General features: G+C 41.9%; 2 protein-coding genes across 2 annotated transcripts in view; one reads left to right on the top strand and one right to left on the bottom strand.

Moving 5' to 3' along the window:
- Nucleotides 1–450: 450 nt before the first annotated feature.
- LOC125346929 (armadillo repeat-containing protein 10-like) lies at nt 451–8,350 on the bottom strand. The gene is made up of 4 exons (XM_048339872.1): nt 8,039–8,350; nt 5,927–6,074; nt 2,697–2,812; nt 451–733 (listed from the first exon to the last, which is right to left on the bottom strand). Exons 1-3 carry the CDS (start codon nt 8,175–8,177, stop codon nt 2,806–2,808), a joined length of 294 nt encoding a protein of 97 aa, XP_048195829.1. The 5' UTR covers nt 8,178–8,350; the 3' UTR covers nt 451–733; nt 2,697–2,805.
- A 218-nt stretch (nt 8,351–8,568) lies between these two features.
- The window catches only part of LOC125345229 (dynein regulatory complex subunit 6-like), a 121,186-nt gene continuing 111,593 nt past the window's right edge, over nt 8,569–18,161 (top strand). Inside the window, 1 exon segment of the mRNA XM_048337447.1 lies at nt 8,569–8,643. Coding sequence (XP_048193404.1) covers nt 8,569–8,643 — 75 coding nt within the window.

Below are 18,161 nucleotides of genomic sequence, written 5' to 3'. Positions count from 1 at the left end.
ATGCTGTGTGTGTTTTTCACAATGACAACTTAAAAGTCAACAGGGGAGGGAAGACGTAATAGGAGCACACTTCACTTCAGAGTTCAGATGAGGTATCTCTCCGTAGAACAACTCAGAAGAATTACATTGGTTTCTGAATTCCAGAAACCACAAAGAAAACTTTGACTTGATGTCTAAGTGGGCTAGACAGGGTGTGTGAGACCCCTCATGACTTGCCAAGAGGACAATAGCACAAACCATTTTGGGGTCTTAAGTCCTAAGGCCATGAATGTACCCAGAAATATAGCCTCCTCATAATGATAAAGTTTAGTACATTTTGGAGATGTTAATCCCAACAACGGGAGCAATTAGCAGTGAGAAAGGTGGCTCTCTACTTACACCATCTGAAATGTTAAGTGTAGGGGCATCAGCAGTTACTTGGCTATGAAAGAATTCATGAAGAGTCACAGGGCAAAGCAAAGGAAGTAAACGTTTATTTACTTTTTTTCAAGAGAAGCAAGAAAACAAAAACACCTTGGGCAAGGTGAGCCTTTATAGCTACTGCAGAAAGTGTTATCGCTGTCTTTTAAAGGTAAGCCTTGTAGAAGCTAGGTGGGGGCTGGCACGGGCATTTGTAGGGTATGTATCTTGATCAGACCTGCATGCTCACCAGGTGTTGGTTCCCATGGAGACATGGAAAAGTTTCTGGATACTGGATTTTTTCAGCAAAGAGCAAAGGTGTTTGTGACAGGTTCTGAAAAAGATAACCAAGTTAGACAGGAACCTGCACAAATGAAGTTCAGGCTCAAAGAGCAGCTCCTTAGGCCTGTTTGTTAGTTTCACACCTACAAAATAACAGTTGTATCAGGTAAAAGTCCTGGATGGAAGAAGATAGATTTGCACAGCTTTTGTGGGCCATAAGGGAAGAGATTCAGGACACTCATTCAGTTGTTTACAACCCATCTACCCTTACCTACTGTGAGAGGGGACTGTAGGTATGGCATGTTAGATTGAAAGGTCACTCTCACCTCCCTCCCTCCCTCCCTCCCTCCTTACCTCCCTCCTTTCTTTCTTTCTTGTCCCCAGGCTTGAACTCAGGGCTGGTAACTGTCCCTGAGCTTCTTTGGCTCAAGGCTAGCATTCTATCACTTGAGCCACAGTGATACTTCTGGCCTTTTCTATTTATGTGGTACTAAGGAATTGAACCTGGGCTTCATGCATTCTAGGCAAGCACTCCACCACTAAGCCATATTCCCAGCCCAACATTCTCCTTTCTTCCATGTGGAAACAAACCTCAATCATTTACATCTGATAGCAAGAGCCCAATATCTAAGTGAGGACACAGTGTTGTTGGAAAATCATAGGACATTCTAAAAATTCAACCAGTGTAATTAGTTACAAACATGCATGCTTTGCAATTAGACACAACATTTTTGTTGCCATATGTGAAAGAGCCTCAACAAAGTTACAAATTGTCACTCAAAGGCCCAGATTGGCAAAAACTTTTCTATCTACCAAGGTATACAATATTTAAACACCAAAAATTGTCTGTCTCTTCCTAGGTCAGAAATAGGCCATTGCTTAACTTACATACCACAAAGTGTAAGGGACAACTATGTGACAACGACATCCACTAAACCCAAGAAGCCCTGGCCCTACTAGAAGCTGTGGCCTATAAATGTGACAACTGTTCTTTGTCTGCACCACCACCAGGTGAAGACTTCTCCTCCGTGGAGATCAGCCTGCCAGTAAGGCAATTAAGTGGGCTGCCAAATGTAATACTCGGATACCACAAGTAGGGGTAGGTCAGTATGATCCTCATTACATGTAGCATGATGTAACATGAGCTACAGAATGGGGTCAAAATTTGGGACCACAATTCTACATGCAATTAGTGTTCTCATGAAATTATACTTTGGCCCAATGCACTAGTGCAACTTCTAATGAAATATCGAACCAAAAGAATGCAATATTGCCATGACCTATTTGCAGAATTCATCTGACCTGATAGTACCAAGAGGCCAAAGACACCAAGGAATAAAGCACGTTACTCAAAATGGTTCCTCATTTGCTTGAAATAACCCCAAGACAGAAAGAAAACCTTCGAAGAAGAGAACATAAGGCATATATAACATCATCCAGCAATGGACTTCTCTAAAAGGCAAAACACTACTGGAATCTTTACATGGAGTTACTGTGAGTTTCTACTTCTCTAGAAGTATTGAGACCTGTCCTATCCAAACAAAAACAAACAAACAAAAACATCAGGAATAACAAAAATGAGAGAGCTCATTCCCATTTATTTTATTTTATTTTTCATTCCCATTTGTTTACAAGCAATAAGTACCTACCTACAGTTTAGAGGGTGGGTCTAAATTCATGAGAGAAGCTAAGGAACCAAGTAAATAAAATTGTAGGAATTAAGTAGAAACTTTGTAGGCCATAGTAACACTAATTTGTGGAAGAACTAGACACAATGAACCACACACAAGTGTACACACACACACACACCACCTATGCCAGCAAACACCATAGACTGGGACAAGGCACTGCCAGTTGTTCTTCTCTATATAGAGTGGATTTCCAGGCAGTGTGGCTAGAGTTATCCCCTACAAAATAGCAGACGGGAAGAACTTTCCCTGACCTTCAAGTTTGAAACAAAAACAAAACAGTATGTACAAGAAATAATTTAAAAACTTACCACTATTCATACATACCCTTCCCCTCAGGCATGACAACTTGGCACAACCCTTCCTTGCTTAGGACAAGTGATTCAAAACTTCTGGAAATTGGGGAAATATTCTTTTTTCAGTGGTTTCTGGGTCCTTAGAAACTGCTCAAAGAGAAACAAAAAGGGTGTCATGTGTGGCTCTTGGCCACACACATCTATGAAGTAGCTGTAATCAAGTCAGGGACATTGGATTCTAAGAAGAGGTGCCTAATCCAAGCAACTCCATCCAAACAGTACAAACAGTACACCCGTGTGAGAAAACCATCAGAAAACCAAAGTTTCCTTAGGAAAAGGCAAACGCCAGTCTTCTGTGACTTCCCTCAGAACGAAAGCATGCCTCACTGGTCCATATTGATTAAACATTGTCTTCTACAGTGTAGTCCTTAAAATTGCCTAGAAGATGTTTTTGTTTTGTTTTGATAATTAAATGGTTTGTTTATGGACTGACTGAACAAGTAGAATTAGGTGCAATTGCTAATATGTCCTCCTGTATAGGTGTGTATGTGTATGTATGTGTGTGTAAATGCATATATATTTGAGCATGGACTTGGTCTAGCAAGTCACTAATTTGTTTTGTCTAATAAGAATGTGGCAAAAGTCAAGGAATAGCATTTCCAAAATTAGGCTGTGGAAGATTGTGGCTTATGTCCTATGGGCCAGCTCCATGGCTGCCCCTGTCTTCTTCCTCTTTTTCTATCTTCCTCCTTCTCTTCCTTCTCCCCGTTTCCTACCCCTTCCTCTTCCTCCTCTTCATTTTTCTGCTCTTCATCCTTTCTTCTTCATTTGCTAGTTTGTGGAGACAAGGTCATGTTATGAGGCTCAATCTAACCTCAAACTGTAGATCTTTCTTCTAATCATATCTACCCAGGAGGCTGACATATTGCGATCCCAGTTCAAAGCCAGCCTGGGCAAGAAAGTTTTTATGGTTTCATCTGAAAATATCCAACAAAAAGCACTGCTGGAAGTATGGTTCAAGGAGTAAAGCACCAGCCAGGAAAGCATGTCAAACAAGTAACAGTAAAAACAAAAAGAAATTGTATTCACGCCTGTTAACCTATTTATTATTATATCTAGGAGCAAAGTAAATGAGGGTTGATACCATTACATTACTGAAGAGATAGATTCCATGTATGAAGACAGAGCAGAGAGAGTACAACAGGCAGGAGTACACATTGGTCTGACATGCCAAAGTAATTTATTAAAAGAGTATCTAAGCCAGGCATAGGTGACTCAGGCTTGTAATCCCAGCTACCTAGGAGAATGAGATCTCAAGACTGGGGTTCAAAGCCACCTCAGGCAAGAAAGCCCAGAAGACTTTTATCTCCAATTAATGACAGAAACAGCAGGAAGTGGAGCTGTGACTCAAGTAGAAGAGCACTAGCTTTGTGAAAAAGAGCTGAGGGATAATGCCAAGGCCTTGAATTCAAGCTCCAGGAAGAGAATGAGAGAGGAGGGATGTGTAAAGGGACGAGAGAGAAGGGAGAGATAGAGAGAGAGAAAGAGGGATAGAGAGGGAGTGACAGAGGAAGAGGAAGAAAGAGGAGAGAGAAAAAGATGAAAAAAAAGAAAAAGAAAAAACATCTCGAAAGTAGCATTATCTGAAGCAGAAGACCAAAGATAAAATAAATCAGTATAGGACACAGAACTGGAGATGACTTTTACAAAGATATCATCACAGCTCTCCTAGTCAGTCTCCTCCAAGCAAGGGCATTGCTATACTCATCTCTGGGGCCTGTGCCTACTTCCCATCCTGCTGTTATCACTTCTGTATGTTCTCTACTCTGTGGTTAGTCAGACTTAGTTAGAAATAATATAAAACTAACTAGATTTCATGTGAACCTAAGAATCATGGGTTGGAAAGACCATTTCTATTAAAAATGTAAAATAGATGAACATTAATGAATCTTTGGAAAAACTGGTAGACAGAAGCCAATAGAAAAATAATAGTTAATGTAGGAGGTTTGCATGTGTTGACTAGAAATACTGGTGAATTTCTTAATTTTTTGACTGTATTTTTTGGTCTTTTATTTTTAATTTTTTTATTTTTTGGTACTGGGGATCGAACCCAGGACGTTGCACTTGCTAGGCAAGCGCTTTGCCACTGAGCTACATCCCAACCCACATTTCTTAATTTTTTAAATGATATAGTTAGATTATTCCAGAAGGATTATCAAATTGTCTCTCCACTTAAAGTAAATGACCAAAAATAGGATGGGATGCTCTCTCTCTCTCTCTCTCTGTTTATGTTGAATAAATGAATATATTGGAATAATTGGATCTAATATTGATGGATAAAGTGGAAGGTTGAGCAAATGGAAGAGGTTTTTTATTGTTCTCTTCAATGCCTTAGTTCTACAATATTAGGTAAGTATAAGAAAATCTCAGCTCAGAATGACAGTAATTCAACATTTTAATACCTCTCTAAAAATAGCCAAAGTTTACAGTAAACCTTGCCACCCCCAAAAATAAACAACTCCAATGTAAATTCAAAATAATTTTGGACTTAGGATGATATTAACAGAAGACATTCGCTGAAAAAATTACAAAAATGATTTTAATTGTTCTTTATGAGAAAGGAAGTGGGGAGAAGAAATATTCAAATTAGGCTCTTTAGTCTTTATGTTATCTCTACTTGGAGAAGCCATTCACATTCATTTAGTAGTTATTACTGTGGCCCAAGGACAATACTAATTCTTTTTTTTTGCCAGTCCTGGGGCACTGTCTCTAAGATTCTTTTGCTCAAGGCTAGCAGTCTACCACTTGAGCCACAGCACCACTTCCAGTTTTTCTGTTTATGTAGTACTAAGGAATCAAGCACAGAGCTTCATGCATTCTAGGCAAGCACTCTACCACTAAGCCACATTCCCAGATCCTAACCATACTAATTCTTATCAGAATCACATTGATAAGATCTGTTACACAATTTAAAGATGTAGCATTAATAGACTTAAATAAAAGGCAATGTACTGCTAATGCTGAACAGATTCAGTTATGAGTAAGATGTTGCTGGTGACCAGCTTCACAGGGATCTGGAGACATATTAAAAATGTTCCCATGAGGCTGTGCTTTGCCTCAGAAAACAAGCATGTTGTAAGCATTAGTTAGCCACATGGAATGGATGAAGAAAGTGGGGTTCAAAGAGGTTAACTAATCCAGAATTATTACTCCTAGTGTGTAAAAGTAGAAGGAGCTTGTTTGATGAATGAAGGTACTTACTTGGTTAGCCGAAAGGCTGTATTGTGACCCAGAGCACCTAAGGCTCTTTCAATGAGTACAGGATCCTCAGTTGACTTAAGCAGGTAAAGGAGTTTCTTAAGTTGCTCAGCACTTAGGGTGTCATTGTAGGAAGCTTTGGTTAAGTCTTCTGCATAAGAGAATAATTAAAAATCATTGGAAATCATTGAGTTAATTTTTTTCTACTTTTTTTTTTATCATTCAGGGGGCATGAACTCTGGACCTGGGCACTGTCCTTCAGCTCATGGCTAGCACTCTACCACCTGAGCTACAGTGCCACTTCTGGTTTTCTGGTGGTTAATCAGAGATAAGAGCCTCACAGACTTTTCTGTCTTGGCTGGCTTTGAATGTGATCCTCAGATCTCAGCCTCTTGAGTAGCTAGAATTATAGGCGTGAGCCACTGATGCCTGGCCCTATTTCAAATTTGTTTTTATTATCACCAATTTAATCCAAGTCAGCATTAGAAGACACCTAGGTCTGGCCCATCTCCCCAATTACTTGTACAGAAATATCTCTAACTCACAGATTTTGTTTTTTGACTCAGAGAAAGGCAAAAAATTGAGTTTTGTAAGGACAGCCTGTGTGTGTGTGTGTGTGTGTGTGTGTGTGTGTGTGTGTGTGTGTGTGTGTGTGCCAGTACTGGGGATGGAACCCAGGGCCTGGGGCGAGTTCCTTAGTTTTTTTTTACTCAAGCTACCACTTGAACCACAGCTCTACTTCTGGCTTTTTGCTAATTAATTGGAAATAAGAACTTGGCCTGCCTGGGTTGCCTTCTAATAGCAATTCTCAGATCTCAGCCTCTGAGTAGCTAGGATTTCAAGCATAAGCTCAGCTAAATTATCTTTAAAAATTGCAAACTTGTAATTATACATATTTTTATCCTTTGACATAAAAGTAATTTTTAAAAGTAAAAGTCAGTTTTATAATCCAAGAATGAATGTCATTCTCAAGGGCTTGGAAGCCATCTCTCAAATGTAAAGATAAAGACCCAGGCTCAGATCTGTGGGATCTTAGCCTAGGTACCTGCTTCCGTGGTTTAGCTATGTACTTATAAAGCTGTCTTATCTTTCCTCTGCATAAAGGTAATTAGCTAACATAAATGCCCCAATGGCCAGTGAATTTGAAGCCAGCAATCTATAACAAAAGGCACTGCCAAGTCCTCTTATGTAAAGCCAGTTTACCACTGAGTTATATCTGCCAGGCTACCCAGAAGTGAGGATTTTTTTTGGACATACATTACCTGTGATGGTGGAGGCAAAATGGCTTAATGCTTATCCTCTTAGTAATAAAATTGTTTGGTTCTTTACATATTTGTCCCTTTATGGAAGGCAGGTTTCTGGTTGGCTGATTTCATTTTTACGTATTTTTCTAAGTTTCCTGAACCATCTGACTGGAAACATCTTGACCTGAAACATCCTTCAGAACGTTCAGTGAAGTGTTATAATTCTGAATGTGGCAATCATTTGGGCAGATCTAGCGGACTTGTCCGCCGCCGTGAGGGTTGTTTCTCTTGCAGACAATGGCTCCAATTTTCAGCACACAGGGGCGCGCGCGCACACACATACACACACACACGCACGCGCGCACACACGCACGCGCACACACACGTGAGGGATGCTGGGACCTGGGAGGTTCAAGGTGTCTCCCCTTCTCAAGGCGGGGTAAACTGCAGGCAGAACTGCCCCCGTGGCACCCCTTCACCGCGCAGGCACACGCAGAATTTCATCTTTGGCTCCAGCCCGCCCCCCGCCCCCACGCAGTCCTCGGCATCCCTTAGGCAGCACAAAAGCACACATCAAGCTTTAAAGCGGGAGGCCATCAGCAGGCCTTTGAGAAGAAACGCAGTCCTCCGCTTTGACGCCGGAAGCAGGCAGAAGACTGGGGCGATCTTTTTGATGCCGGGAGGGGGCTCAGGACCGCACACTCGCTCAGGAGGGATCGCCCTCTCCACCGGGGCTCCCCGCCCTCCCCCAGCTTGGCCGCTGATTTCACTGCGAGCACCGAGGAGCCACCGGGCACCGCCCTAGCCCGGGAGGGCTCGGTGTCCGTCCCCGTCCACCTGCCCGGCAGTCCCCCGCCCCCCTCCGCCTCACCTGCAGACCGCGCGGGGCGCAACCGACGCCCCCGGCCGCCCCGCCGCGGGCCCCGCGTCAGCCAGTGGATGCAGTAGCAGGCGCCGGCGCCGAGCACTAGGCCCGCCGCCACCCAGCCCGCGTCCCGCGCGCAGCCCATGCTGCTGCCTGCCGGGGCGTGGCGGGGACCAGGATGCGGTATGGAACCTGGGTACGGTGCAGGAGGAACAGAGGTGCGCAGGGTCAGGTCGCACGGGGGACTCCAAGGGAGGTTGGGTGGCCAACGTTAAAATCCCCTACACGCTCAGGCTCAGCCCACCCACTAGGTCTGCCCAGTCCAGGCTGCTCCCTACGCGAATATCTGAGGGCGCCACCGCTGGATGCTAGCCCCGCCCCACGTCACGCCCTCAGTCACGCCCTCGCTGCTGATCACGTGGTTCCCAGTCGCCCACCTACAGTTGCCAGGCAACGCCCAGTGGCTGACAGTCTTCCTGTGGCCAAGGGAGTGCTGTCAGCAGGGAAAGTGCAGATGCTCAATCCATCCTCTCCCCATGGCTTCGCTACGCAGTGCCACCCCCAGGCTCAGGAAGTACTTTAAGGACAACGGCATTCCTCAAGTCTACGAGGTACTGAAGTATCTTGGGTCGAGAGTGGGGAGTTAGAAGGGCTGGAGACTGACAAGGAAGAGAGTTGGGAGAGAAGAACAACAGGCAAGACTAAGTCGGATCTGGGTGACCCCACGACTGTGGGCCTGAGACACAGATCCTCCAAGACCTAGGAGTGATGGTGGCTGAAGTGGGAAGCCGAGGGGTTGGTAAGCCCCAGGGAGAAAGTATGCACAGGCCAGGGACAGAACCCCAAACTCCAACTTTGAAGGTTTGAACAAGAGGAAAAAGAAGTGTCAGAGGGCCCGAAGAGGGAGGAGAACGAGAGTGTAGTAAGGTGAAGAGTGTTAGCTAGGTGCTGTTGCTTCACACCTACCATCCTCGCTACTCTGAGGACTGAGAGCAAAAGGATGGGGTTCAAGGGAAACCCTGGTGGAAAACTTCGTGATAAGGAACTAGCAAAAAATGGGGCTTCCAAGTAGTGAAGCCACAGCCTAGCACGAGTGAGACCCTCTCTCCTCTCTCTCTCTCTCTCTTCTCTCTCTCTCTCTCTCTCTCTTTCACACACTCACACCCCCCCAAGTCTTTAGCAGGTGAGCAAGTTGTAGTGGGCACTGATTGCCTGAGATAAGGACCTGAAGGAATTCTGTCGGAAACAACCTCACAGTCACCATTGCCTTTGGAAAAGAATCTCCCAGTTAAACGAGAGAAGACAATACCCAGGTGAATTGTAGGCTTTCTAGGTTTGGGGGTAGAGGGCAGAGGAATTTATGTTCAAGAGTTTGAGAAGAACTTACTAGTTCTGCTCTGGGTTACTTAATGTACAGAACAGCAAGTGTAGGTCATGTATAGTTAGCCTTGACCACCTTCATTTTATAAAGCAATGGATCTGACACTGCCCACTCCAAAGTGACACTGGAAATAGCAGGTCTGTTGCCCAGGCCTGCTTTAGACAGCTCTGTGCCTTGAATAGCGTGGGCTTAGCACAAATTCTAATCTCCTACAGAGATTTCCCTCCTCCATCTCTATCAGCTGTCTCTGTTTGGGCCTCCAGGATAGCTTTTGTGAACTATACAATCTTTTCCACACTGTCTTAGTGTTACCCGAACTGTCATTTAATGAAAGGTAACGCGTGATCTGAGAGTTCATATGTGTAATTAAAATTGGACCAAAAAGAACCTCTGTTGACAATGGCCTATCAAGTGGCATTGGTAGTAGTTGGTGAAAGCATGCCAGTGAAATTTTTGCAGCTTTTGGATATGCTGTAACTTAGTAAATTCTGGCACCATGGAAAGAAATCAGTGTTTCTTTTTATTTTTCTGACACAAGTTGTTCACTACATGGTGTGTGTGTGTGTGTGTGTGTGTGTGTGTATGTATGTCTGTCTGTCTGTCTGTCTGTGTCTGTTTCTGTGGTGGGGCTGCAGATACAAGGAAAGAGGGACGAGAGAGAGAGCGCACAGATCTGTGCACAGAAATAGGAGAGCCCAGATGGGTGTATTAACTTTTCTATTCAATTGCAAGGATGATTTAGTAGAGCCCTTCTACTTTTTGGATGGCAATGTGAAATAGGAGTGTTTCATCCCTAAGCTTTTATCCCAATGAGACCTTCACCCATCTCTGTCTCCACATTAGAAAGAAAACACTTTTTTGGGTTCTCAAAAACCCATTTAAACTCACTATTCACTCCCTCTAAGAGACTATTAAAGTGAATTTCATTCTGCCCAGTACCTCTTTTATGACTCAATTTCTCAGGACTTAAACTCTTCTAAAATCCATCTCTGAGGGCAGAGGGTGTGACTCAAATGGTACAGTGCCTTGATTTCAAACTCTAGTACTACCAAACAATAAAAAACTAAAGATGAACTAGTTTAAAATCCACCTCCTGAAAATTTTGGGATAAAGTTCCTCATCAGATTTTCTCATATAGTTAGCCTCTTCTGAACTTCACGTATGTGTCATAAGTAAAGCCTATTTTTTTCACTTACAGTATAATTTCCCTGCAAAGTTCTTCAGTTTTCAGATAGGTGCTGGACTCTTGGCTCATGCCTGTAATCCTAGCTACTTAGGAAGCTGAGATTTGAGGATTGCTGTTGGAAGCCTGTTCAGGCAGGAAAGTGCATGAGGCTCTTATCTACAACAATAAATTGCCCAGAAAAAGCCAGAAGTTGTGCTGTGTGTGGCTCAAGTGGTAGGGTCCTAGCCTTGAGCACAAAGAGACTCAGGGATATTGTTCAGGCCCTGAGTTCAAGCCCCAGGAGTGGGAAACAACAACAACAAAAACAACTAGTTTCACATGGTTCACTAATCTTACTGAGTCTGTTGACTGATTTAGAACTAGTCATTTTTAAATACTGCTTTCCCCCCAATTCTTTCTCTCAATCTGGGAATCATAAATATACATTTAAAAACAACAACAAAATAAACAAACAAATTTTGTTCTACATAGCTCTTTTCCTATATTCCTGTTTTTGCTCTTGGGCGGAGGGGATCTTTTCCATTGACTGTCCTCAGTTTTACTAATTCTATTTTATGCTATGGTCTGTTAAATAAATCTTAATTTCAGACAATATAGCCTAGAGTTTTCACTGATTATTAAAAAAATACATTATAGCACAGAAAATTATCCATGTTTTCATCCATCTTATTACCTTTACTTAAAAAACTGTTAATTATTGTTATTTTAAAACCATACTCCATACCTTAAATATATAGATTTTCTGCCAGTCCTTCTCTTTTTTTTTATAATTGATTACTGATCGCTTTTCTTGTCTCTGAATGTACCAAAAGTGATTTATTTTATTGCATATTGTCTAAAAAGAGTAGACAATTCACAATTTCTTTCTTTTCTTTACTCCCTAGCATTAGAATCTGAACTCAGACCCTTGAACTTGCTTCATTTGCTTACTTGATTTTTGCTCTGATCACGTGAGCCATGCTTCCACCTCTTTGCTATTTATTTTGGAACTAGAGTCTCAAGGATTTTTATGCCCAGGCTCACTTCAAATTTTGATCCGCCAGATCTCAGTCTTCTGAGTAGCTAGGATTACAGAGGTTAAACACTGTCTCCTGGATTTCCTTTCTACAGAGCACCAGTGATCTCTATCCAGGCTGAACTGATCTAAACTGATCTGAGTTGAGGCTGCACCGTAGGCATTTAGACTCAGTCCACATTTGGCTTGTCCCATTTCTTATGCAAAGCTCTTCCTGGGTTTAAGATTGAGAAACTAGTGAGACATCAAGTCTCCTCTTTCTGAAAGACTGCAAGTGATTCAATTTTACCCTTCACAGTTTTTTTTTCCTAGATTTTAAGTTGTTATTATTGTAACAATCATTAAGGTAATGCCAAGCCTTCATATGTTTTTGAGCTCAGCTATTTAGTTTTCTTCTCCAGCTCCAGCTTTGTGTTCTATCAAAAGTTGAGGGTTAGAGTGATTGTATATTTGAGAACGACTCTTCCTGCAGCTGTGACTCATTCTACCTTTTAGGAGTCATTGCTCAGAGCCCAGCTTCCTGCCCTTCCTGAACACTTCCCGAATCCTGCAGATGTCTTTTGGGAGAAAGTGGCCACATTTCAGGCCTCTCTCATTTCTAGTCTGTCATGTGAGCTTCACGTACCACCAAAAGCCAGCTCTTTCTCTGTCCACTGGTAGAGCTCCTCTCCTGATTCAGCCCAGCCCTTGTTCCAGTTCCAGAATTGGCAAATGTGTCCAGGGGACAGAGCTCTGTGGCCTTACCAGATCTCTGAGGACCAGCCTCCCATCCTGAAATGTCATTTTCCAATACCAATTTTAAAGCTGATTTTAAAGAAACCTGGTTTTGGGGTGTTTTTTTTTTTTTGCTTTTGATTTTAGTAGGATCCTTGGACTCTAGTGTCTTTCCACATTCTCCTTAGAAATGCAGTCTTGTGGAGATGATTTCACTCTTCAGTTTGTCTCAGATCTAGTGATGGGGTAGTTGTCCTGCTTTTCTCTCTATTACTACTTCCAAGCCATGTATCTTTCCCCTTGTTCTGAAGCCTCAGATTTTTTAAAGTTTATAACATCAGATTGAGTATTATTATATACCAGCCTTTTTTTACTCTTTGTGTTTCATTGATAACTTCAGCACCTGGTTTGCCACTTTCTTTTTCTTTTTTTTTCATCTCTACTCCTACCATTCTTTGTGTTTTTTTATTTCTGTTATAATAATAATAAATATTATTATTAGTATTATTGCTGGTGTTTGAACTCAGGTCTTTGTGTCTGTTTGCCTTGCTTTCTCAGCTGGTGCCCTACTGTTTGAGTCTTGCTTTCAGCCCAGCTTTTTCAAGATAATCTGGAGCAGTCTTGTGGATTTTTCTGCTTGGGCTGCCTTCTTTGTGTTTTTAGTATCTATACAGGGAAGTTCCATTCATGCCCTTGACCTTTCTTCAAGCTATCTTTTCTATGGCCCTTTCTAGTCTTCCATTCCTGCAGTCTTATTTGTGTCTGTTTTATCCCACATTGCTGTGCCACCTCTGCCATCTCCAACACCATTTCTTCATCCCCATGCAACCTGCCAGGTCACTCACTCTAGAGCTACTCTATCACTTCTGCAACTTCACTGACAACAAGTATATCCATAAAACTGTTTCTGTACTCTTATATCTATATCCCTTTATCCACTGTTGATTCCTTTGCTCATCATTGGTACAGGTACGTACTGAATACTAAGTACCCATAACATTTACTGGCTTAAAATAAAACCATTTTATTATTGCCTCTCACAATTATAGGAATCAACAGGTTGTTTTTGCTCAAGCTCTCTCCTGCACACTTGTATGTGCTTGACTAGAGTTACAGTCACTTCAGAAGCTTCTGCTATGATTTGGATGTGTTCCACCAAAGTGTAACAGAATTGAGAGGTCAAGTCTTTATAATGTGATTGGTTCATGAAGCCTCTGCCCTTGCAAAATGGATTCATGCTGTTATTGCCAGAGTGAATTGGTTGTCTTCAGAGCGGGTTCCTGGTTGTAGGTCAAGTTCATTCTCATTCTTTCTCTTGTGTGTGCCCTTTAACTAAGCAATACTTCAGCAAGAAGTACCTTACCAGTTCTTGTACATGACCTTGAACTTTCCAGCCTCCATAACTATAGGAAATGAAAGGAATATCTGTTCTTTATAAGATCCAGGTATCTGTGTAGCAGTATGGAAAAGAAGCTAGTTTTCTTACTTACATTTACAGTTCTTTCTCTCTTTACCTTGATCCTGTACATACAAGAGCAATCCAATTTTTATTTGGATTGTGTTTTTGGAATTTATCTAAGCTATTGTTTAAGATGATTGTTGTGATTTCAAAAGTGAGTCTGAAACTTGTGTAGTCAATCATCATGATTCTGTAACGGAACACCTCTTTCTTCGCGGTCCATATGCTCAGCTTTACAGCAAGCCAGTTTTTTTCATCATATGCCATCAGAATGTAACCTCATTCTTCAATCTAGATACCAGCATAGAAGTAGGATATAAGCATAGAAAAGCCTTTTTTAGACTGTGTAGCCAAGTTTTTGATGCTATAGATCAAAGCCATAGCTTTTGGTATGCTAGACAAGTGTTTTACCAGTAAGCTACCTTACTGGCCCAGTTTTTCTATGTCATCCCAAGCTGGTTTTGAACTGAGTGCTGTACTTGGATTATAGGCATGTGTCACTATCTATCGTAAGTCCAGTATTTTTTGTTGTTGTTGGTCATGGTCGTGGGACTTGAACTCTGAGCCTGCACACTGTCCTTGAGCTCTTCGGCTCTGGGTCTGGGCGCTGTCCTTGAGCACTTCAGCTTAAGGCTAAAGTGCTCTACCACTTTTAGCCACAGTGCCACGTCTGGTTTTTTGGTGGTTAATTGGAGATAAGAGTCTCATGGACTTTCCTGCCCAGGCTCAGGTCTCAGCCTCCTGAGTATCTAGGATTACAGGTGTCAGCCACCAGTGTCTGACAAGTCCAATATTTTTTTACATATTAGGTTTATATTCGAAATAAATGAACCAAATGATTGGATACGTAGAAATTTGGCAGTGAAATATTTACTCTATATAGGGATACTTTGGACATTTTCAGTTTAAAAAATTGATTGTTGATACTCAAAGTTTACACTTGAAATTGTAGGAAAATTGAGAATCTTTATTTCTTCTCACACTTCACCTTTATAATATTCATTATGTATTTCTATCAGAAGTTAGGACATCTTTTTTTTGCCAATCCTGAGACTAGAACAAAGGGCTTAAGCACTGTCCCTGAGCTTGCTTTGCTTAAGGCTAGTACTCTACCACTTGAGCCACAGTACCACTTCTGGCCTTTTCTGTTTATGTGGTACCAAGGCACTCTATCACTAAGCTACATTCCCAGCCCATGGACAAAGCTTTTGAGATATGAGTACATATATATGTACATATATATGCAGACACATACATATATATACATATACATATATAAAGACACACACATATCTTAGGCTGGCTTGGAACTCATATTGGCTTCAGTTTCTGTCGGTTTGTATTATGGACATGTGCTACCTAGGCCAGTATAAGGAACTTTTTGCACCTCAGTGGGACTATCTTAACCTTTGTCCATCTCCAGAGATATTTCTAAAAGGTGTTTGCGTATTTATTTAGCATTTCTCATATAGATATACAGACAGGCAGGCAGAAAGTTAGAGAGAGAGAGTGTGTGTGTGTGTGTGATTGTGTGTGAGAGAGAGAGAGAGAGAGAGAGAGATTGAGAAAGAGAGAGAATGAGTTCTGATCCTAGGGCTTGAACTCAGGGCCTGAGTGCTGTCCCTACATGTTTGGTGCTCCAAGCTCTACTACTTGAGCTACAGTTACATGACATGTCTGCCTTTTTGGTGGTAATTGGAGTTGAGTTTCACAGACTTTCCTGCCTGGCTGGCTTCAGATCTCAGCCTCCTGAGTAGCTAGGATTATAGGCATGAGCCACCAGCACCTGGTGGCATTTGGGTTTTCAAAGAAGTTATTAAGATATGTAGATTTTTAGATAGTATATCCTAAAATATCTAGGTATATATATTCTTTTCCCTCTGTTTTCTACCAGACAGATGCCAACAAGATAAATTCTGTCCACAGGTACCAGAGATGAGCTACATATGATGACTATAATGTCCACAAAAAAATTAAGCAGGTGTACTTAGTGAGAAAAAAGTGTTCTTAAAGGAAGGAGAACGGGAGGGGCAATCAATGTATCACATGCATATATGATAATATCATAACATACCCACTACTGTGTATAGTTAAGGTATACAACTTAAAGCTAGTGATCTTCAAATTGTAATCTCAGATTTCAGTTTAATGTCCACTAAAGACAAAAGAATTTGCAAACTGCATCTTCCCAGCAGAGGGCGGACTTGTATTACAAATCATTATTTGAAAGAAAAAAATCTTTTTTTCTTTTCTTTCTTTCTTTCTTTCTTTTTTTTTTTTATTTTGGAAGTCCTAGGGCTTGAACTCAGGACTTGGGCACTGTCCCTGAGCCTCTCTGTGCCCAAGGCTAGCTAGCACTCTACTACTTGAGCCACAGAACCACTTCCAGCCTTTTCTGAGGAATCAAATCCAGGGCTTCATTCATGCTAGGCAAGCATTCTACCACTAAGCCACATTCCCAGCTTTTCCCTGGTTTTGTGATAAGATTTCATACTTTGTTTTAATATTAAGTTGTTAATATGTACTTTAAAATTATGCACTTTAGGCTCTGCCTTTTTTGTATGAATGTAGTACTGAAACTAAACTCAGCACTTCCAGCTTGCTCTTGCAGGTGTTCCACCATTTTAAGCCATGCTTCAGCCCATTCTGCTTCAGAATGGATTTTGCACCACCCCAGCCCCCACCCCCCAATCTTCCTCTTAGATTATGATTCTCTTATCTTTGCCTCCCAGGTAGCGGAGATTATAGGTATAAGCCACCATGCATGGCCTAGGTATTTTGTTAAAGGATTAATTGCTGTGCCTAATTTGTTAGAGTTGCAAAAGCTGGGCCCTAGGGCTCATTCCTGAAGTACTATGAGGCCAGCATGGGCAACATAGGGAAATGGATCCTATTTCAAAAGAAAACTAGTTTTCTTATCTTGGAAGATTGGACATATCAATAAATCTGCAATTTCTGATATTCAATAGCCAGATTCCAACTTCCTTAAAACTCCCTGTAAGGCAGTAGTCCTCAGACTTCCATGTGCATAGGAATCACCTTGGGGAAGCATACCAGAATGCAGATTCCCAGGCTCCATTCTCAGACACTGAGGCGATTGTAATGTAAATGTCCACAGGGTGCTAGAATAAGATGGAGTGGTGAGCATAGAAATCCAGTGTCCCAGTGACACAGACACGGGTGTACCAGATAGCAGCTGGGCTTTACATCAGTGCTGAAGGATGACACAGGATGCTGTTGGGAGTAGAAGAGGTCAGCCTCTCTGTAGCTTCCAGGTAGGACCCACCATGGCTGCCTCTTAGGTAATAGGCAGTTTTTCCAAATCCAGCTTTGCAACTGTGGTGAGAATCACTGTGTTTCTGTGCAGCTCTGTACTCTTAGTTTAGGAGAAAAAGAAATCAGTCTGCAGATGATAGAGCCATCCCTGAGAGCAGCTGGGATGAGGCCAGGTGAAGAGGTAGAGCCGGAGAAGGATCGAATGTCTCAACTAAGACATTTTGCCATTGTCTTAAGAGGTGGATTCCCAACCTGCAGGCTGCACACTGAGAGGTCAGAGTTTTTGCAAATTGATAAATTGTATTGTTCAGGATTCGATTAGATTTCTCCCTTTCTCTTCCATTTTCTTTTCTCCTCCCTCTTCTTTTTCTCCACATTTCTTTTCTTCTCTCTTGGTTTCCTTGCTTCCCTGCCTCCCTCCCTCTTCCTCTTCCTTTTCTTCTTCTTTTTTCCTCCTTCTCTTTCTCCTCCCCCTCCCTTTATATCTTTCAAACTCTCTTCCTCCTTTCCTTCCCAAGGACATTGTGAAAACTGATAAAGTCCCTGTGCTTAGGTCTGCTGACACCTGGCCCATAGAGATAGGAAGAACTGCTCTGCCTAACTCACAGAATGAGATATTTTATTCCCAAAGGAGAGGAGCAGGAGGAAGCCAGCAGGTATAATTTCTAGGCAGAAGAACTTAAGAAATTCCTAGGAGGTTTCCAGGTGTTTTCTGTAGGTTATGAGCTATAAACCTTTGCCTGTGTCTCAGATGGAGAAAGGTTTAGTAATTCTTTATGTCTTTGAAGACTGGACAGAAGAAAACAACACAACAGCAGGTTTTCCTAATCCACATATTCAATTTAAATATTAGCTTTAATACATTAAGTTATTTGTTTGCAATTTACATGCACTGAACTATAATATTCCCCATAAATATAATCTGTGTGTGCTGTGGAGGACAACATATATGAAATTTGTGTAATCAAATTATATAAAAATATAAGTACAGCCTGGGGCTTGTGGCTTGCACTGATAATCCTAGGCTACTCAGGAGGCTGAAATCTGAGGATCTAAGTTCAAAGCCAGCTTGGGCAAGAAAGTCTGTGAGACTTTTAT

The sequence above is a fragment of the Perognathus longimembris genome, chromosome 2, assembly GCF_023159225.1.
Source record: "Perognathus longimembris pacificus isolate PPM17 chromosome 2, ASM2315922v1, whole genome shotgun sequence".
NCBI classification, from domain to species: domain Eukaryota; kingdom Metazoa; phylum Chordata; class Mammalia; order Rodentia; family Heteromyidae; genus Perognathus; species Perognathus longimembris.
The sequence above is the reverse complement of the archived record's forward strand: the minus strand, read 5'-3'. Positions and strand labels throughout refer to the sequence as shown.